The 21,866-nt window shown below is 39.1% G+C and overlaps 2 protein-coding genes across 2 annotated transcripts in view; one reads left to right on the top strand and one right to left on the bottom strand.

Moving 5' to 3' along the window:
- The window catches only part of tpcn2 (two pore segment channel 2), a 32,227-nt gene extending 18,874 nt beyond the window's left edge, over window positions 1–13,353 (bottom strand). Inside the window, exons 1-6 of the mRNA XM_028014862.1 lie at window positions 13,035–13,353; window positions 7,945–8,000; window positions 7,383–7,459; window positions 6,609–6,786; window positions 6,366–6,482; window positions 5,213–5,319 (exon numbers count right to left, since the gene is read on the bottom strand). Of these exons, the coding sequence (XP_027870663.1) occupies window positions 5,213–5,319; window positions 6,366–6,482; window positions 6,609–6,786; window positions 7,383–7,459; window positions 7,945–8,000; window positions 13,035–13,179 (680 nt within the window). The 5' untranslated portion in view covers window positions 13,180–13,353. The remainder of the gene's footprint in view (window positions 1–5,212; window positions 5,320–6,365; window positions 6,483–6,608; window positions 6,787–7,382; window positions 7,460–7,944; window positions 8,001–13,034) is intronic.
- A 2,895-nt stretch (window positions 13,354–16,248) lies between these two features.
- LOC114143129 (uncharacterized) lies at window positions 16,249–20,558 on the top strand. The gene is made up of 9 exons (XM_028014924.1): window positions 16,249–16,375; window positions 16,715–16,849; window positions 16,981–17,115; window positions 17,957–18,025; window positions 18,153–18,247; window positions 18,576–18,702; window positions 19,101–19,218; window positions 19,937–20,013; window positions 20,190–20,558. The coding sequence occupies exons 3-9, from the start codon at window positions 17,026–17,028 to the stop codon at window positions 20,298–20,300; spliced, it is 687 nt and encodes a 228-aa protein (XP_027870725.1). The 5' UTR covers window positions 16,249–16,375; window positions 16,715–16,849; window positions 16,981–17,025; the 3' UTR covers window positions 20,301–20,558.
- The last annotated feature ends 1,308 nt before the right edge of the window (window positions 20,559–21,866 follow it).

The raw sequence follows: 21,866 nt of genomic DNA, 5'->3' as shown, positions 1-21,866 counted from the left end.
GTGTTAACATAACTGGGACCGGGAAAAGATTGGGAAATCTTTAAGGTACTATGTGTACTACTGTTATCTCTGTAAACAATGTTTTTAACCCTGTTTCTCGTGCAGATGTTTGGTGGTGGTGCGGTGATGATAGACTTTTTGATAGATTACCTCGAAAAGTAACAGGATTTTGTGCATTAGTTTCTTTATTGCTACCAGAATCTGTCTATCCTATGTCTGAAAAAAAATCTCTAATACACACTTTATCTAGCATTTTGCCACAGCAGTGGCATCGTTTACAGAAATGAGAGCTAACATGGAAAAATAATAATGACCAATCTACAATTTGTTGGTGGTGTACGGTAAACAAAAACGTAGACAGAATTAATTACATCCATTACAACGTACAAAAACTGGGCGTCTGGACACAGGCTGGTTTCGAGGCGGTTCATGAGCAGCTGGCCGCTACCTCACTGATGGCTTTCCAAAACCGCATAGCTCTTGACATGCTGCTAGCTGAAAAGGGGGGGAGGGGGGCGGGTGTGACATCTTTGGAGAAAGGTGCATTTCCGCCAAACAACACAGCAGCTGATGGGAGCCTGACGAAGGCCATTGCGGGGCTCCGTACCTTTAATGGCAAAATGAAAGAACTCTCTGGAGTGAATACTTCCATGTGGGATGCATGGATGGATGTTTTTGGAAAGTACCGAACCCTTGTGTCCTCTGTCTTAGTATCAATTGCAGTCTTTGCTGCCATTCTAACCTTGTGTGGATGTTGTTGTATTCCTTGTCTGCGTTCCTTGTTTAACCGTCTCATTACCACAGCAATCTCTCCCATGGAGGACCGGATGGCACAGATGTATCCTTTGTTAGTCAAAGATCCTGAGACTGACAAAGAATACTCTGATGAGGATTATCCTGACCTGTATCCAGATCCTAACCTTTGGACTGAGTATGATCCCTGAGTGTAAGCATATATGTGCTCCTAAAAATGAACTCCTGGCTGGAAATCGTTTGAAGTGGCTGTTTTGGAGGGATATGAGAATTGGAACAAATATGTGATAAACAGGGGGGAAATGTTAGGTAAATTGTATATATTATTATCAAATATTTGTTGTTTCATGCGCCTTTATAATGTTCTTGTCCTAAATGCCTTTATTTGTTTCATCTTAGCATAAAGGAAGTTTCTGTGTTGTTGAATTACTTTGATTCCTTTCTCAGAAGGCCTCTCTGAGGAAGAGCAGAGACAACTGATTTCAACAGGGTTATCGCTCAGCAGAAACCTCTGCATCCTTTACCTGTTAGATAGCTATAAAACCATCGCTGTGAAGACGTACAACTTGCTCTGTTTTACCCTGTGTCTGGAACAGAATAATCTAGTGTGTAGATATCATGTGTTTTGTTAGTGACTAGCATTTGCGTTGCAATCATGTGATTGAAGTGTTTTCCCCACCCCTTTGAGACACTCTCTGTAACAGGGATCCTAACAGCAATAAAAAGGGAGAACGGACACATATGTTTTCAGAACGGAAGAGATGTGTGACTGAAAACATATCTCTGGCTGTTCTCCTCGCGAGTACAAAAGAATCTAACTCTCTTGTCTTTCTTGTGTTTGTTAAATCTGTCTCAATAGGTGTTTAAACCTGACAAACTATCAGTGAGCAAGATCGGGAAAGGGTCTGCACTAAAATCCACACAATGTCTATAGATAGCTGGACATTGGCTAATGCACCTATATGTTACGCCTGTGCATTTAAATAAATCTAACATCCCAGATTTTTGCATAAAGTGTAATTCTAAAGGCCAGGGTTAGGGTGCTTACGGGCCGAACGACAGTTCAGATTACCCACCCTTTTTGGAGTCCTTAGAGGGGGTACTGGAGAGTGCTCCTCCTGGGGACCATGTTCAAGCATAAGGGTGTCCATATGTGCACTTGGCACCTGGACACCCTAGGCCGCAGTTCGATGATCGACTTTGTCATCGTTTCATCGGATCTGCGGCCGTATGTCTTGGACACTCGGGTGAAGAGAGGTGCGGAGCTGTCCACTGACCACTACCTGGTGGTGAGTTGGCTCCGGTGGTGGGGGCAAAAGCCGGTCAGACCTGGCAGGCCCAAACGTGTTGTGAGGGTCTGCTGGGAACGTCTGGCGGAATCCCCTGTGAGACGGAGCTTTAACTCCCATCTCCGGCAAAACTTCAAACACGTCCCGGGGGAGGTGGGGGACATGGAGTCTGAGAGGACCGTGTTCCGTGCCTCCATTGTCGAGGCGGCCGATCGGAGCTGTGGCCGCAAGGTTGTCGGTGCCTGTCGCGGCGGCAACCCTCGAACCCGTTGGTGGACACCTTCGGTGAGGGATGCCGTCAGGCTGAAGAAGGAGTCCTATCGGGCCTTTTTGGCCTGTGGGACTCCGGAAGCAGCTGATGGGTACCGGTGGGCGAAGCGGCATGCGGCTCGGGCGGTTGCTGAGGCAAAAACTCGGGCGTGGGAGGAGTTTGGAGAGGCCATGGAGAAAGACTTCCGCACGGCTTCGAGGCGATTCTGGTCCACCATCCGGCGTCTCGGGGGGGGAAGCGGTGCAGCACCAACACCGTTTATAGTGGGGATGGTGTGCTGCTGACCTCTACTCGGGACGTTGTGGGCCGGTGGGCAGAGTACTTCGAAGACCTCCTCAATCCCACCAACATGCCTTCCACTGAGGAAGCGGAGCCTGGGGACTCTGGGTTGGGCTCTCCAATCTCTGGGGGCGAGGTCGCCGAGGTGGTTAAAAAGCTCCTCGGTGGCAAGGCCCCGGGGGTGGATGAGATCCGCCCGGAGTTCCTTAAGGCTCTGGATGTTGTAGGGTTGTGTTGGTTGACGCGACTCTGCAATATCGCATGGACATCGGGGGCAGATCCCCTGGATTGGCAGACTGGGGTGGTGGTCCCCCTGTTCAAAAAGGGGGACCGGAGGGTGTGCTCCAATTATAGAGGGGTCACACTCTTAAGCCTCCCTGGCAAGGTCTATTCAGGGGTCCTGGAGAGGAGGGTCCGTCGGATAGTCGAACCTCGGATTCAGGAAGAGCAGTGTGGTTTTCGTCCTGGTCGTGGAACACTGGACCAGCTCTACACCCTCAGCAGGGTCCTGGAGGGTGCATGGGAGTTCGCCCAACCAGTCTACATGTGTTTTGTGGACTTGGAGAAGGCGTTCGACCGTGTCCCTCGGGGAGCCCTGTGGGGGGTTCTCCGGGAGTATGGGGTACCGGGCCCTTTGATACGGGCTGTCAGGTCCCTGTATGACCGGTGTCAGAGTCTGGTCCGCATTGCCGGCAGTAAGCCGGGCTCGTTTCCGGTGAGAGTTGGACTCCGCCAGGGCTGCCCTTTGTCACCGATTCTGTTCATCACTTTCATGGACAGAATTTCTAGGCGCAGCCAAGGTGTTGAGGGGATCCGATTTGGTGGCCTTAGGATCTCATCTCTGCTCTTCGCAGACGATGTGGTCCTTTTGGCTTCATCAGATCGTGATCTGCAGCTCTCGCTGGATCGGTTCGCAGCCGAGTGTGAAGCGGCCGGGACGGGGATCAGTGCCTCCAAATCCGAGGCCATGGTCTTGAGCCGGAAAAGGGTAGAGTGCCTTCTCCGGGTCAGGGGGGGTGTCCTGCCCCAAGTGGAGGAGTTTAAGTATCTCGGGATCTTGTTCACGAATGGGGGAAGAAGGGAGCGGGAGATCGACAGGCGGATTGGCGCAGCGTCTGCTGTCAAGCGGGCGCTGTACCGGTCCGTCGTGGTGAAGAGAGAGCTGAGCCAAAAAGCGAAGCTCTCGATTTACCGGTCGATCTACGTTCCCACCCTCATCTATGGTCATGAGCTTTGGGTCATGACCGAAAGAACGAGATCGCGGATACAAGCGGCCGAAATGGGTTTTCTCCGTAGGGTGGCTGGGCTCTCCCTTAGAGATAGGGTGAGAAGCTCAGTCATCCGGGAGGGACTCAGAGTAGAGCCGCTGCTCCTTCACATCGAGAGGAGCCAGTTGAGGTGGCTTGGGCATCTGGTCAGGATGCCTCCTGGACGCCTCCCTGGTGAGGTGTTCCGGGCACGTCCCACCGGGAGGAGGCCCCGGGGAAGACCCAGGACACGCTGGAGGGACTATGTCTCTCGGCTGGCCTGGGAACGCCTCGGGATTCCCCCGGAGGAGCTAGAAGAAGTGGCCGGGGAGAGGGAAGTCTGGGCCTCCCTTCTGAAGCCGCTACCCCCGCGACCCGACCTCGGATAAGCGGAAGAAGATGGATGGATGGATGGATGGTAATTCTAAAGGGACTTTTTTTTTTTTTTTTTACCCTTCCAGGCGGTCTTTTGTGGGCTCTAGTGTCCCTTATATGATAGTAGGCTGACAGGAAACGGGGAAGGAGAGGGGGGAAGACATGCAGCAAATGTCGTCGGGTCCGGGCGTCGAACCCGCGACGGCCGCGTCGAGGACTGAAGGCCTCCAAATACGGGTCGCACTAACCACTTTGCCACCACGGCATGCCCAAGGGGCTTTTATACACTGCATGTGGAAATGTAGACGAATCAATGCGTTTTGGAAAGAGGTGAAAGATATAATTGAAAAAAATCTCTCAAAGCACATTTCACTGGATCCTAAATTGTTCCTATTAGCTTTATAACCCGAGAAGCGTAATTTTAGCAAATCAAAATTTGCTAAAATGACCTAAATCTGCAAAAAAAATTATAGCTTTGCCTTGGAAAATTGAATTTTCCTAGGCATTTTTTTTCCTATGTTGGTTAATTTAACTTTTTATTTTCTTTTTAATTTCTCTGAAAAATTAAAAAGAGAAAAAATAATTACTGTCATCCAATAACTACAAAGGAAACTTGTACGTTTAAAAAAAAGTACAAAATGTGCATGTGTGCATTAAAAAACAACAGTCTATAACAAGTACATGTTGTTCAGACTAAGATACATTTAGGCTGATTTAACTGAGGTGCAAACAAATTATATATATTTTAATTTTATTTTATTGAGCTTGTCTTTTTAAGACTCTATAGCTGGTATATAAGTATTGTCAATAACATTATTGTTATTACACATAATTATCGAGTCACATTATCAAACGTTCTTATGTTTTTTGGGGGGGAAGCAGTTACCAACTGGTAAAACTACAAAGCCTCTGTGAATTTTAAGCTTTAGATCCGGTAACCGTGCTTACACTTGAGTCATCTACAAATGTTTATCTACAAAGTAACATGATTCACCTACCTAGCAATCTCAGGTAGGGTTCTCTTGATGCATTTCAGTGTCTTTTTCATCAGAGAGGAGTTCTGCAGAAGGAAGAATGGCCGGACAAGCCGTCGTACTCTCAATTTCTGAATAATAAAGAAGGAGAAGGATGGTATTTTCAAAATAAAATCAAAGAAATGTACATTTTATGCCAAGAAACCTGCCATCCAACCTGATAAGTATCCTATGTTATCTGACGTGATGGCACATAAACCACTGTGAATGTCTATTTTGTCTAACCTTACAGTTTATACTTTTATGTTTAGGTCTATGGAGCAACAACGTCCATCCATCCATCAATTGTCTGTACACCCTTGTCCCTAGTGGGGTCAGGAGGGGTGCTGGTGCCTATCTCCAGCGAACGTTTTGGGCGAAAGGCAGGGTACACCCTGGACAAGTCGCCAGTCTGTCGCAAGGAGCAACAACAGCTATACTATTTTAGCTATATGACTTTAATTCCTTTTCTGTGACATCCAAAAAATCCTTACCCTATTACAGAATAACCCTTTGGTGGAACACTAACGGGTTGTTAGTGGTATGGTAAAAAGCATACCACCCCCACTACATGATGCTTTCAAACGTAATACTGTACTAACTATCAAGCTTGCTGATGGTAGCAACAAGTTGTTTGCTTGTTCAGTTGCTTTTTTTATTGGTGCTTTACAAAAAGTGTATAGACTAATGAAGAAAGAGGTCTACCTCCAGATTATTGAACTTCCCCTGCATGATTTAAACTTCAACTCAATTCCAAGAGAACAATGATCCCAGCACATATAAAAAACACTTTTGGGGTGAATAAAACAAGCTACATTGGGCTTCTGAAATGACCTTGTTTTAAATCGTTTTGAAATAATTTGATTGTGTGTAAAATGAGAGTATGTAACATCTCGATTAAAAATTAAACAGTGTTGTTGTTGGCTAAAACCGTGTCTGGCTTCTCTGAAACTTGCTGATGGACATCTAAACAAATAATTGTGGAGGAGAAAATCACTGTTGTTGTATGTTAGATAATCATTGTAATAAACTAATAGCAGCCCTTCCATTTCATGTTGTACATCATAGCAAACCCACTCTTCATTTAGACATGAACATATTACTGTTCAGAGTTCAGAGAGTAAAGTGTGAGTCTTACCTCATCACACTCCATGCTGACAGAGAGCACCCAGTCAACGACAGAAACACAAATGACTACAGTGTAGCTGATCAGCCATTTGCTCTTCCTGAATTCCTCCCAGCCAATCAGGTAGCTCTGACAAGAAGACAGGCAACATGAAACTTTAAACAAATAATTCAAAGAAAAGAATCAGGCAACATTGGCAAAGTGCATGTCAGAAACTTTGGGTTCTCAAAAAATGTTTTGAGATCTTCTCTTCACTTTGACAGCAAGATCCAGGCAGAAGATGAAGAGACAGAGCATCTCGACGCTCTCTGGGGCACCACAGGGAGGTTCCCATCGGTTGGATTGGTGGCGGGGATCTGAAGAGATGGACAGGGAGGAAGGACGTTCTACAAACGCCAATAACAGCACAACTGCAATGATGGTGCCCAAGATCCTAGGAGAGGGACAAATGGGGAAATGTTGGTTTATGTAGCATTGGGTCATTGTTCCATTTATATTTCAGATATTAAATTGTTCATACAGATGAAAAATGATACGATGATGATATATTTTGGTTATTTGGAATATGTGAGGTAGGGTTAGTGTATTTCTCAGCAGTCTCAATGATGTCTTCGACTCTGGTGGAGGACATTGGTGCATTGGATGCAGGAACCATGCTCCTTATCCAGACACAGTTTCCAGCTGAAATTTGTGATGGAGATGCTTGGAGATGCTTACAGAGCAGAGATGGGACACTCCCTGCTCTGTAAGCGGAGTGTTCCATCCTACTTTCAGAGGATGTGGTGATGTCGACACCTGGTGATGCCAACACTCCCAAAAAGTTGAGTTATGCTTCGTTACTTCCAGCTCCAGCGGAGCGTGCACAATCTCTTCATTTTCCTTTATGGTGGTGTGAAACAGTGTTTGCCCCCTTCCTGAGTTCCTTCTTTTTTTTCTTTTCTTTTTTTTGCATGTTTGTCACACTTCAGTGTTTCAGAACATTAAACCAATTTAATTATTAGTCAAAGCTGGTGAAAAGTGCAAACTCACCACTGGCATATTCTTGAGTAGTACCATCGATAGAGACGAAGAGACCCGGCATCCACCCGGTGGTTGATGGAGCGGTACTGAAAACAGGCAGACTTTATCAATACAGCAGTGAACCATTTTGAACTAAAAACTGCAACAAAGAAAAAAGCTGTTAAAATCAATCGGAGGAAGAAAAATAATGTCTGATACACAACCATCAAGCTTTGCTCTACAACAGTGTATATCAAAATTAATCTACTTTTAGCACTGGGCATTAATGTGTTTAGCTTTACAAAAAAGCTCCTTATATACGGCAACATCTGCCTCAAGCAGATGTTTGGGTGCATGCATCCTCCTCCATTGCTGATGATAGACTGGAAGGTGGATAAAGTGTGCTGTATGCCATATACAACATTAGAAAAGAAAAACTGTTTTTCCAATACAAAAATGTTTCACTTTGTGCAACCTGACGAGCAAGCCCTTATAAATGTATTACACCTAGGTGGACTGGAGAGCAGAACAACACTAGTCTTTTTAACCTTTTCAAATTAAAAAGAAATGAATCATCTTTGAGTACACTCACATGGATGGCATCTTCAATAAAAACAACTGCCTGCTGGATGTACAGGTCCTCATCATCTGAGATGAACAAAAACAGCAGAACCATCAAAATTCAGTCTGAGAAGCAAAAAACATGCAGACAGCTAACATTGGTCAGGAGCTGCTGTCAGTCAATGCAGCATGTTGAATTCAAGAATATGCTTTTTGGAACAAGCTGGGAACATCAAAATAGATAAAACATTAAGTAAAAAGTATCTGAAGATGGAGATGATCAGATGGTCATACTTTAGTCCTCACGTGGGACTGTGTATACTGTTTTTACCCTTAATGTTCTCCTCCTGGCTCAGAGCAACTCTGTTTAGCTGTGATTCTCCAAGATGAAGCCACTAATTCCATTCACCTTTCACTTATTATTTAAACATAAAAAGTTCTGATGAACAAATGCTTCTTTCATTTTTATGAGAGTGCTCTGCCTTCCCAAACCCCAGTCTGTCACAGTTCTGGACATTAGAGCTCTACTCCTTCCAAAGTGAGAATCCCACTGTAGGATCCAGATGAGCATTTTTCTGCCAGCTGGATTAGACTGAAGCACAAAGTTTATAACAGAAACTATTTGGATGCTAAGAATTACTTTGAACCATAATAAATGGAACGTTCACCAACATATTTGATGTGTATTAATAATTTTCATAATGGCACTTGTCACAATGTAGTGTTGTCACTGGTTTATCAATTATTATCTGTATTGCGTCTTTTATGACTTTTTAGTTTTGTGTTACGATGCTGCGACTGACTGGCGACCTGTCCGGGGTGTACCCCACCTCTTTCCCGGAACGTTAGCTGGAGATCGGCACCAGAACCCCTCCCAACCCCAGAAAATGGATGGATGGATGTTGTTACGATGTAAAGCACTTTGAAGTGCCTTGTTGCTGACGTGCTATACAAGTAAACTTGATTGACTGACTAATGGATTGTGAAGTAGCTCAATTTTGTCAACTTGATGAGCTATCTTCCAACTAAATGCAAGTTGAATGATAATGAGATAATAAATTTGGAATTAATAAAGTTAACAATTGGATTGGAAGAAAATAATTTTTCTCTGGAGAAAATTTGGTATTTTATATTGGCTATATCTATTAACCTCTGAATGAAACTGTGAGTGAAATCTACAGTCAAAAAAGGCTCAACACAAGTCAGAACTTTCCCTCATTTGTGAGAATCTTGAATTCAAGGGCGGCATCAGGTTCTCCAGAGATAAACCTCCAGTCAAAATCTGAGACTGTTATATTGTTGAACATCTTTGTTACTCCTCCCATTATAACTGCTGCTGTTTGTCCATTCTAACAAGAATGAAGTTGTTCTTGTGGAATGCAACGGCTCAGGTCTCAGTGAGCCGTTGCTTCCAGCTAATGACTTTAATGAGCAAACCATTGATCACATCACTCCTTTCAAACAGCGACAGGCAAAATTTCAGGATAATCGGACTTAAATATATTGTTAATTGCCCAAATGTTGTAAGATTATTGTTCTTGTGTTTGAAATAAACAATGAATCTGAAGATCACTTCTATGAAATATGTTCAAAGTGTTTTACTTTTAAAAAACTTCGAGGTATTGCTAGGCTTAAGACCTTTTTAAGAAATGTTCTGTTTTTCTTAGATAAACTCATTCTCTTTGTAATTTCAGAAAATTATGTAACTTTTTCCACTATTATTGCAGATCATAAAGGAACCATTATTAACTAAAAGCAAAACTTTTTTTTGTTTTGGAGAAGCGATGTCACTGTTGATCGCTTTTATTGTATTTTCTCACTCAGTGGTAGCATCTTTATCACACTGTTGCTCTGCAGCTAGAAGATTCTGCGTTTGAATATTGACCAGGGGTCTTTCTGCATGGACTAACCATGTCCTCCTTGTGCATGCGTGGGTTCTCTCTGGATACTCTGACTTCCTCCCCAAGTCCAAAAACATGACTGTTAGTTATTGGTTGGTTGGTCTCTCTAAATTGTCCTTAAGTGAGAGTGTGTGCCTGTACATTAAGTTACACTTTAATGTACAGGCACACACATAAGGTGACCCATAGAAGATCACCTTAGACCTCCTGTAAGTTTAAGGTGATCAGAACTGTGTCTCAACTATAATGATCTGAGATCACAGCATGTCTTAAGCATTCTTCCTGCTTCAGTTTAACTAGACTTTAAAACCAACTTGCTTTGGTCTGCCTAATACCCCTTTGGGGTTAATAAAGTAGTTTTAAAAAACTTTAATAAACTCTGTTGCGTTCAGGTGGAGTTTATTAGAGTTAAGAAACCTTAGAGCAGAAACTGCTGTTTGAAACACAAAAAACAATCGGCACACTTCAGTCAGATGTTTGTTTAGTGACTTCAATTGTTCCAGCTACATGAGTCAAAAATTCACAACGTGGTTTGCTGACTCACAGCAGGGTGTATCAGGTTGGCTATGGGTGCCTCTGAAGGAGCAGCCAGTACCTGGGACAGACATATGCAGCAGAACTTTTTATTCTGCAGAAGTGACAAAGTCACACACAACCCCAGCAACACCATGAGCTTCAGCAACAACCGCTGACAATACAGTAACATTTTGTAATGGCAGCAATTTTATGAAATACTGTGGAGACTAGTTTTTGTTTCCTCACCTCATAATATTTAAATTTCTTTATTGAACCTTTACAAAGTTTACATATCAACTTTCTATATTTGTAAAGTTCCAGTAAAGTATAGCTTTTAAGTATTAAGAGCAAAATATTGAAAGATAGAAAACATTCCTGCTGCTTTAATTTAGTTAGTCATAAGAAGATTTGTGTGTGGGATGCATCAGTATCGTAGCTCAGTGTGGAGGGGCTTCTCCCTGTGCCTGTTTGGCTTCTGTCATTTTCTTACCAGCCATGAAACATGAATGATAGGTCAGGTTAAGTTAAGTGGAGATCCCTGCCAGTGCAGATGACTGTTAAAATGGGCTTAGACTGAGTCAGTCACTGATGTCAGGCCGTTCTAAGAAACAGCAAGCAAATAAACTTCTGAATGCAAAAGTTATATACTACGCACAGTATCCTCCTTCTATACACCTTATTTCATATACATTGCATAATGAGCCAAAACCTTACCATCCAGCTACATCAATTAAACTGAGAAAATGTCCTGTTCTTATTTCAGAAAATTAACACAAAATATTTTCTAAGCCAAGGAAAAAGAAAACAGTCAACCCAACAATTGGGGGATTGTATGTGTTTCTTCTGTTAAGGCTAACAGGAACTTTTACTGTTTTGCATCTGCAACGATTTACAGAAACTTGACAAAACTCTGGAAAAATCTATATTTGTTTTCTGAAAATACTGTGCTTAATTTACTCCTGAGTGTGGAAAAAAAGCATTTTAAAGAGGTAGTATTATGCACTTTCTAGGCACACAGAACTATAAAATGGCACTAGTAATTACACTATATTGCCAATAGTATTTGCTGACCCATTCAAATGATTGGAATCAGGTGTTCTAATCACTTCCATGACCACAAGTGTATAGAAACAGTCTGATAGGCATACAGACTGTTTTTATAAACATTTGTGAAAGAATGGCTTGCTCTCAGGAGGTCAGTGAATCCCAGCGTGGAACTGTGATAGGATCCTACCTATGCAATTAATCTAGCCGTGAAATTTCCACAGTCAACTGTCAGCTGTATTATAAGAAAATGGAAGTGTTTGGTAATGACAGCAACTCAGCCATGAAGTTGTAGGTCATGTAAACTGACAGAGCATGGTCACTGGATGCTGAAGCGCATAGTGCAAAAAGGTCGACAACTTTCTGCAGAGCCAATCACTGCAGACCTCCAAACTTCATGTGGCCTTTAGATTAGCTCAAGGACAGTGCACAGAGAGTTTCATGGAATGGGTTTCCATGGTGGAGCAGCTGCATCCAAGCCATACACCAAGAGCAATCCAAAGTGTCGGATGCAGTGGTGTAAAGCATAGAAATGGTTGCCATTGGAGAAAAAAGGATTTGTTAACATGCATTAAAAAAATCGAGGCCACACTCCAGGAACGTGTTTGACAAGGAACTAACATTAAAACACAATAAAGCTCAAACCAGTTATCTATTTTACATAATATCCCACTTTTAGGTAATAAAAAAATATGTTTTATGTCTTCTATGTTTTCACTGATTGGTTGACATGTTGAAGGTATTTTCCTCATCTCTGCTCCAGATAGGCACCAGGTCACAACAACAAAACACACAACTTATTGGTCAATGGAGACCGACAAGTGACATGCTTCAGTTTGTCTTGACATTCTGTCAATCGTTGAGCTACTAATTTACTATTACAAGAGTTCTTATGACGTGCCAGAGATGCTTTATAGATGTAAAAACTTAGGAGGACTTTGGCCAAAGAACAATGTAGGTTTCAGGTTTCAATAAAGTGCAGCTAACTGACCAATGACTATTGTCTTCTTTTCTATGATCCAGTTAGAAATGGTGCAATCTAGTTTATTTGTTCCGCAGCTATTTTATTTCACATATTCAGCCAGGTTCTGGTTATTTGTTTTTATTATGACTGCTAAAAGTTGGAAACAAGACGGCTTCTAATTTTAATTATCACAGCCTAAAAAGATGAATTGTGAAAAGCAGGCTCATCTAACACTAAGCCAGAGTTTTACTGAAAGCAGCTATGATAAAAGTGTTTGTCTTTAGTGAATGACATTTGAGTAGTGGCTTTTTGGGAAAACAACAATGTTCAGCATTGATTTTAATCCAAACGTCTGAGGAAAAACATTTAAAGGTTTTCAAGCAAGAGCAACACAGAAAGGAGGGAAAGTTTCAAAAGGAATTCAGCTTCCCACACGTGGCCCCTCTACTGAGATCGAACGCGTTCACCTGAGAATATGATGTCACACCAGGATATTCATCAAGTCCAAATCGTACTAAGAGTCTATTCGAGGTCAGTGCAGTGAAAACATGAGAAGTCACAACATGTTATTTCATATCGCTTCTGGAAACATGACATTGTAATTAAAGTCAACTGCAACTTCGATCTACTGTAATAACCTGCTGATACCAGGACAATAACCAAGAGACCTCACATTGTCAGCCTGCTGTCCCGTACCTCCGTCCAAATGGCAGTAGTCCCCAGCAGTAGAGTAAGACATCCGCCTGCTTCCCCGCGAATCTCCGCCGCTTCTGGCCGGGCCAGAGCCATAGTCCCCGCTGTGTTGGTCCTCAGCCCCGGTCAGCAGACGGTCTGTCTCCATCCAGGAGGTCTAGAACTGGTAAGGCAAACGTTCATCAGCGGCCAGAGTGAAAATTAAGGGGCCAGGTCTGGACGAGTTCGGTTCTTGCTGGAGTTTTAGAACTTGAGGAAGAACAACATGCGTGAGCAGACGACAGGAACCTGTTTTTAGGAAGTCTCTGTGCTGCTCCTCCCTGTACCGCCCCGTCCTAAAGTTTGGGTAACCGCAGTGAAGTTAGTTTCAAGTTGGATATTCGATATTCGAGCTCCGCGGAGTAAGCGGCGTTTAGCTCAAGGTTGATCCGATTTATGAACGTTACTGTCGGCCAGCGGTTCTCTATCGCTCCCGGCCGCAGCGCCCGAAGGTTCACTTAGGGACTATCAACAAATTACCGAACCAAACATTCCTATCAAAGAAATGTTAATAAATGCCTTGAATTGTAACCAACTAACTAATTGTCATTGCTAATTCATGCTTTTACATGAGCCAAAATAGCATCTATAAAATTTTAAAGTCATATACAATATTTTCAATAATTTTAATATTAAATAATATAATGTTTTCTTCAATAGCTTCCAGGTCATGTGACCTAATGACTCTAAATCACTTTGAAACAATTACAATAGTCTCTATAGATGAGGCACAGACATTTGATTTCCATTTTTAGCCATTTTCCATTTTTTATTAATTTTTTTTGTCAAAAATGAGGGTTTTTCTTCAATAGCTTCCAGGTCATGTGACCTACTGACTCAAAATCACTTTGAAATAATTATAATAGTCTCTATAGATAAGGCACAGTCATTTGTTTTCCATTTTTGATTAATTTTCCATTTTTTATTAATTTTTTACGTCAAAATTGAGGGTTTTTATTCAATAGCTTCCAGGTCATGTGACCTAATGACTCAAAATCACTTTGAAATAATTACAATAGTCTCTATAGATGAGGCACAGACATTTGATTTCCATTTTTAGCCATTTTCCATTTTTTATTAATTTTTTTTGTCAAAAATGAGGGTTTTTCTTCAATAGCTTCCAGGTCATGTGACCTAATGACTCTAAATCACTTTGAAATAATTATAATAGTCTTTATAGATAAGGCACAGTCATTTGTTTTCCATTTTTGATTAATTTTCCATTTTTTAGGAATTTTTTACGTCAAAATTGAAGGTTTTTATTCAATAGCTTCCAGGTCATGTGACCTAATGACTCAAAATCACTTTGAAATAATTATAATAGTCTCTATAGATAAGGCACAGTCATTTGTTTTCCATTTTTGATTAATTTTCCATTTTTTATTAATTTTTTTTGTCAAAATTGAGGGTTTTTATTCAATAGCTTCCAGGTCATGTGACCTAATGACGCAAAATCACTTTGAAATAATTATAATAGTCTCTATAGATGAGGCACAGTCATTTGTTTTCCATTTTTGATTAATTTTCCATTTTTTATTAATTTTTCACGTCAAAATTGACTAAAATTTACTTTTAGTAAGAAGAACATCCCTAAACCATTTGACAGCGAAATCTCTTTTATTGTGAAACGGCTTGGTTCGGTGACACACCGTAAAAAAGAATGGAGATTCAGACCAGCAAAATACTTAAAAAGAGGTAAGATAGCCAAAGCTGTAGCAGATGGTGTCAGTAAATACTACTATTCAAAGTTGAGGCAGACACCAATCCAAGAAATCACAGCGGGGAACATTACGAAAAGCCTCACTAAAGATGTTTTAAGAAAAATTTCATCAGAATTAAAGAAGAGTACAAGACTCCATGATGACATAATACTTGAGCTCGTGTTAACACAAAAACTGATTAAAGAAACAAGCATTAATTCAAACTCCAAGGGATATTTCCAACAACTTCACATTGACCCTTTTGCAGTGCATTTACAAACAGACACTGGATTACAGATATTGGCCCACCATCTAAGAAATTCATCACCTGTTACCCCCCACCTTGATGCCACAGGGAGTGTTGTACAAAAAATACCTGGTCAGGAAAAAAAAATTCTGTATTATGCTATGGTTTTGCCAGGGATGGGCAAGGACAAACCTCCTTTGCCCATAACTGAGCTACTGACCAACAGCCATACTGTTCCTTCCATTTCACACTGGTTGATGGAATTCAACAGAAAACTGACCCACACTACCAAAATCAAAATAGCACAGATAGAAACTGACTACAGCTGGGCTCTCATTAATAGTGTGCTACTAGCCTTTAACAAGGAGGATATTTCACAGTACCTACATAGAGCGTTTGAGATTGTGCATGAACATAAAGTTGTAATGAAAAACTTCACAGTATTGCACTTGTGCTCTGCCCATATTATGAAGGCTGTTACACAAGCTTTTGGGAAAAAGACCCGTGATCGAGGCTTAAAAGAGTATGCAAGCTATTGTTTTGCATCCCTTTTAAACTGCAATAACCTCCAACTTGCCATGGAGGTGTTTTACAACATGTGTGTACTATTTGATGCAAAACATTGCAACCCCTTAGTACAAACAAGTCAAGCATACCTCAACAGCTGTATCTCCAACAACAAGTCAGAGAAAGATGAAGATGGCCAGCATACAGCAGAAGCACAACACAGCAAAAGTGACAAAAGCAACAGCATTATTGCTAACTCACCATTTACAAAGACTTTCCAAGTTTTACGGGACCAAGCTCAGGTTGACATTCTGTCCGAGGAATCAGAGATCACAGAAAATCATTACTGCTGTCCTGGTATAGTTGATGTGCTTGTGAAGAACTACATGGGAATCATCCCACTGTGGAGCGGAATGTTACTTGGCGACTTAACACGGTACAAAACACCCACATCTGCTGCAACAAATAAAACAAGCAAATCAAGAGAAACAAACTGCCATGTGGAGCTGTGGTTTGGCTTGGTAAAAAAGAACATCTTGGCCAAAAAAAAGTACCTCAGACCAGCAGACTTCATCACAAAATTGTATACATCTTTACAAGGTCGGTATGTTGAACATGTTATGCAGCATGGTCTGCCAGACAAACTTCTGGACAAAACTGTCAGAGTTTTGACTAAACCGGCGGATGATCCCAAAGAAAAATGGAACAAGAGGGAAATTTCTGCTGGTCAGACAAAGACCAAATCCAAGTATTTCAATCCCCCAAAGACATTACCCAATCCCAGAACTTCCAAAGGCACAAACAAACAAATCACCAAAGCTGATGATGATGATAATAATAAAGAATCACAGGTAAGGTTTCACCTGCCTTTGAGGCTCTGTTGCAGTTCCACATAAAGAATTAGTTTGTTAAAAACAATGAAATTATCTGATAAAATTTTTTTGTAATATTCATTTCTGAAATTTCATTAGAAGTAAACAAGTAATAATAGCCTGCATTTCACAATTTCATAATGTGGTTAACATGGGATAACATAATTGACATCTATGTATTGCAGTCTGGTATAGATTTTGTCTTTATTATGGCTGGCTGTTAGCATAAAGTATTATTTAAATTTTGTAAAATATAAATTTTTATTGTATTACTTTCAAATGTTTTGATTTTTTTTTCTTTGTATATCTGATTTGCAGTTAACCTTGCTTTGGAAAAAGAGTGACACAGAAGTTGTAGTAGCAGTTGTTCCGTCACAGATTAAAGGTCGGAGCATTGTGATTCATCATTCTGACTTGTGCACTCTTCGACCATATCAGTGGTTGACAGGGGAGGTATGTGTTTGTTTCAGTCATTTATAAAACATCTTCATTTTCAATATTAATACAAACCAATTTTGAGATTTGTATGAGAAGACTTTTGGATGCATGTTTAATATGTGGAAATGCTGATATTCCTTGTGCAGATCATTGAAAGCCTTCTGCATGTGGCTGCCCATGCATTGGGAGTCATGGACACCTTCTACATCCTGAATCACTACTCAGCTGGTGTGATTTTGTTCGGGGACAGAACTGAGCTTCCTAGACAAAGTTTACCAAAGGTAATGGATTTCTTTGTTGCTATATTATGTCATTATAAGATGAATGAACAGAACTTTCACAGTTACACATCATTTACACAGAGCTACAAAATTGACAACAAAATTACTTCTAACATGAAATCATATGTAATGTGTTTTTGGCAAATATGTGTGCTTGTTGATAAAAAGAAGAACAAGATTTAGTTTTTTGAAAAGGTTTGAATTAAAAGCTGGGTTGGTTTTAAAAGAGTCTTCTGAAAGAATTGCCATGTTTTACTGACTACTTGGCTGTTTTAAACATTGAAACACTTGACAAAATTAATGTAATTGTTCACTGCCATGCAAGTTCCAAATATAAGTGTCATATATATGGTTATCCATGCAAATGAAGAGCTGAACATGGCAGTAAGGCTGGACAACTTCTTTAGAAAACATTACATAATTAATTCCACATTTTAAAAAAAATTCTGTACTAGACACTACATATAGGATTTCAGAGTAATGTAAATGTCAATCATTTAATAAAGTAGAAGTAAGAATCTTGATCTAGTTGCACCCACATTAATCTTGGCTAAGTAATTTCATTTGATATCTTGTATGTGTCCTACTAACTAACATCAACATCACTGCAAGCTTTACACCATCCCACAGCAGCCTGTACAGGGCAATATTTAACACCTTAATTCTTGTAAAACAGTGTATTGATTATTTTATCATTTTTAAAACACCTTGTCATTGAAAAGAAAAATTTTAAGTAAAAGTAAATACTGACATGTGGGAAAAGATTAATTGCGAGACATGTGCTTAAAGTTTTTCTTTATGTTAACATTTAAATTTTGAACATTTTTAAATGCCATTTCAGGTAAACTTTGACAACTATGAAGCAGTTCTGTCATTTGTCCTTGTGAACAACAATCACTGGAAGTTGCTGGTTTGTAATTTTTTGTCTATAATAAATATTTTTTCATTTTATGGTTTGGATAGAGCATGACATATTCACATTAGTTTTAATGAAATTTTTCTTTGTTATGCCCCTTTCCTTTGTTGATCTGTTTTAGTACATCAATGCAGAAGCCAGAACTGTGTTCCTAATAGATCCTGCACAAGTATCATCTGAGCTTGTGGACTCCCAAAAGGCAGCTAAAAGAATACAGTAAATAAAGCTCTAATAAATTTTTAAAATGTATTAAAAATTAATAAATTTGCAAAGTGACCACATAGAGATTGAGTTAAAAATCTTAATGTATGTGACATTCAGATTTAAGAATACATTATGGAAATATATTATCCTTAATATTTTTTACAAATATATTGTGTAAAAAATATTTACATTAATTTAAATATTTATGTAAATATTAATTTCAATAAACTTAACATTGTTGTTGTTAATAGAAACTGATAAGAGGAAAGCGTGAGTTGTCTTATGAGTGTAATTACAGAATACAATTGCTCTTACACAAATCATTTTGTTTGTTATCCAGAGAATACTTCAAAATGAGAAGGACATGCCATGGAAAAACAGACTGGGTTGGGATCCAATGGAAAGGGGGGACAATGCGCCACCCTATTCAACAAGACGGAAGCAGCTGTGGAGTTATTGTAGTCAAAGTAAATTAACGAGTTCATGTTTTTTGTTATACAAGTGTGGACACTGTGTAATTATTATAGAGAAAAGTTGTCTATCATCAAATACAGTCTCTATGGTTAGTTAAAATGGGCTTTCGGAATTGTGGAAAGAGTGTGTATTCACTTGGAGGAATACAGACTCCCCCAACAGTAGCCCATAACTGGGGTCAGTGCAACATGCCACACAGTATTTGTAATTACACTTCTTCCATCATCTTCTAAATGTTGAAACATTTAGATGTTTCACTACAGGTATCTGTACTAACAAACATACCTGTTTTAGTATGTGTGGATACACTATATATGTCCACATGAATGTTTAAGTCTGATGCATTATAATGCAATAAAAAAAGTCTTTAAAAACTTTTTTTTTTCTTTAGATGGCAAAAGCTTGGATGGAAGCCTTCCCTCTGATGCCAGATGTAGATTTTGACACAACAAAAAAGGCAATGAAAAGTGAAAGAAGAACTCTCGCTCTTCAAATCCTTGATGCATCAGGTATACCATATGTGCATGTCTTTCATTTCGACTTACAATACATAAACATACACACATATATATTTTAGAATCTCCCCATCTCTTTCATTACTGAACCAGTCTCGACTGGTGAATTTAAGGTTTTTTATTTTATTTGATTAAGATCAACCACCATCATCAAAGTCACCACAATAACCTCAATAAATGTGAAAACTAAAACATATACAAACATTGGAATACAAAACATGAACTTACAATAAAGATAACAAAACTAAACAGATCTCGCTGCTTTCGCTGGGGAACACTAAGTTTTGATTTCTTTGTGACAAGCACATCTTGACAGTTCGATTAATTCACTGTTTCAATGACTCTGTCAACTTAGATAGGGTCTGCCCTCATTAGCTCCTGCAGCCCGTGAGGTCAATAAAAACATAAAAACATTACAAAATGCAAATTCCATTTAACAAAATATAAACCACCAACAGTGCCAATCCAAACAGACAAAAATACCTAAACGATATGCAACCTTGATAATTTAGAGAAGTTACTTTACAAATGTATTTTAAGTAATCTCCAAGTATTAATAATTTTAAATGAATTTTCTGAAATAATTAGCTATTTTGTTTTATACATATATATATAGATATAGATATAGATATATATATATATACATATATATATATATATATCTTGTTTGAATATGCTGTATATTATGCTGTATATTTCTTCTTGATTACAGTATTCGATGACCACTGTTGGTGTGCGATGTGCGCTGCATACAAAGCCCCGGGGTCTGGCCCTGGAATGACAGACTGGGTGAGAAATCAAGAGTTGTCAATGTAAATTTCAGAAGTAGACACAGGAAATAACTCTTGGGAGCCATGAAATGTTTTATATAACAAATGACAAGCAAGTAAACACCAAACTGTGTGACAGGAGATGAGTAAGTTCAGTACTGCTAAACATGTATATTTTCTTGTATTTGTGAACAGATCCAGTGTGACAACTGTGACCGATGGTACCATGCCCTGTGCATGAATATGAAGAGCACAGAATTTCAAAAGAAAAAAAAAGGCAGTTGGAAATGTGTATTGTGTAGTTAATCTTGAAACTAGAAACTGTGTTCATTATTGTTCGAAATACTTTTTGAAAATATCTGTGGAAAATGAAAATGTAATATGTTTGTTTGGCATTGATGCTATGTGTGATGTATAAAGTGTACTTGAATGATTTCAAAGAGATTTGAAGTCATTTTATGACGTAATCTGAAAGCTATTAAGCAACAATCTTAAACTTTAAGGAAAATATTCCTAAGAATTATAAAATAAAAACATAAAACATAAATGACTGTGCCTCATCTATAGAGACTATTATAATTATTTCAAAGTGATTTTGCGTCATTAGGTCACATGACCTGGAAGCTATTGAATAAAAACCCTCAATTTTGACAAAAAAAATTAATAAAAAATGGAAAATTAATCAAAAATGGAAAACAAATGACTGTGCCTTATCTATAGAGACTATTATAATTATTTCAAAGTGATTTTGAGTCATTAGGTCACATGACCTGGAAGCTATTGAATAAAAACCTTCAATTTTGACGTAAAAAATTCCTAAAAAATGGAAAATTAATCAAAAATGGAAAACAAATGACTGTGCCTTATCTATAAAGACTATTATAATTATTTCAAAGTGATTTAGAGTCATTAGGTCACATGACCTGGAAGCTATTGAAGAAAAACCCTCATTTTTGACAAAAAAAATTAATAAAAAATGGAAAATGGCTAAAAATGGAAATCAAATGTCTGTGCCTCATCTATAGAGACTATTGTAATTATTTCAAAGTGATTTTGAGTCATTAGGTCACATGACCTGGAAGCTATTGAATAAAAACCCTCAATTTTGACAAGAAAAACTAATAAAAAATGGAAAATTAATCAAAAATGGAAAACAAATGACTGTGCCTTATCTATAGAGACTATTATAATTATTTCAAAGTGATTTTGAGTCAGTAGGTCACATGACCTGGAAGCTATTGAAGAAAAACCCTCATTTTTGACAAAAAAAATTAATAAAAAATGGAAAATGGCTAAAAATGGAAATCAAATGTCTGTGCCTCATCTATAGAGACTATTGTAATTATTTCAAAGTGATTTAGAGTCATTAGGTCACATGACCTGGAAGCTATTGAAGAAAAACCCTCAATTTTGACGTAAAAAATTAATAAAAAATGGAAAATTAATCAAAAATGGAAAACAAATGACTGTGCCTTATCTATAGAGACTATTATAATTATTTCAAAGTGATTTTGAGTCATTAGGTCACATGACCTGGAAGCTATTGAAGAAAAACCCTCATTTTTGACAAAAAAAATTAATAAAAAATGGAAAATGGCTAAAAATGGAAATCAAATGTCTGTGCCTCATCTATAGAGACTATTGTAATTATTTCAAAGTGATTTAGAGTCATTAGGTCACATGACCTGGAAGCTATTGAAGAAAAACCCTCAATTTTGACGTAAAAAATTAATAAAAAATGGAAAATTAATCAAAAATGGAAAACAAATGACTGTGCCTTATCTATAGAGACTATTATAATTATTTCAAAGTGATTTTGAGTCATTAGGTCACATGACCTGGAAGCTATTGAAGAAAAACCCTCATTTTTGA

The sequence above is a fragment of the Xiphophorus couchianus genome, chromosome 4, assembly GCF_001444195.1.
Source record: "Xiphophorus couchianus chromosome 4, X_couchianus-1.0, whole genome shotgun sequence".
NCBI lineage: Eukaryota > Metazoa > Chordata > Actinopteri > Cyprinodontiformes > Poeciliidae > Xiphophorus > Xiphophorus couchianus.
The sequence above is the reverse complement of the archived record's forward strand: the minus strand, read 5'-3'. Positions and strand labels throughout refer to the sequence as shown.

What these genes read in the sequence shown, in the direction of transcription:
- LOC114143129 (XM_028014924.1), top strand. Translation starts at nt 17,026, where the DNA reads ATGGACACCTTCTACATCCTGAATCACTACTCAGCTGGTGTGATTTTG. An exon ending in ACAATCACTGGAAGTTGCTG is followed by an intron (nt 18,026 to 18,152) that starts GTTTGTAATTTT and finishes GATCTGTTTTAG; the next exon opens with TACATCAATGCAGAAGCCAG. An exon ending in GTGGAGTTATTGTAGTCAAA is followed by an intron (nt 18,703 to 19,100) that starts GTAAATTAACGA and finishes TTTTTTCTTTAG; the next exon opens with ATGGCAAAAGCTTGGATGGA.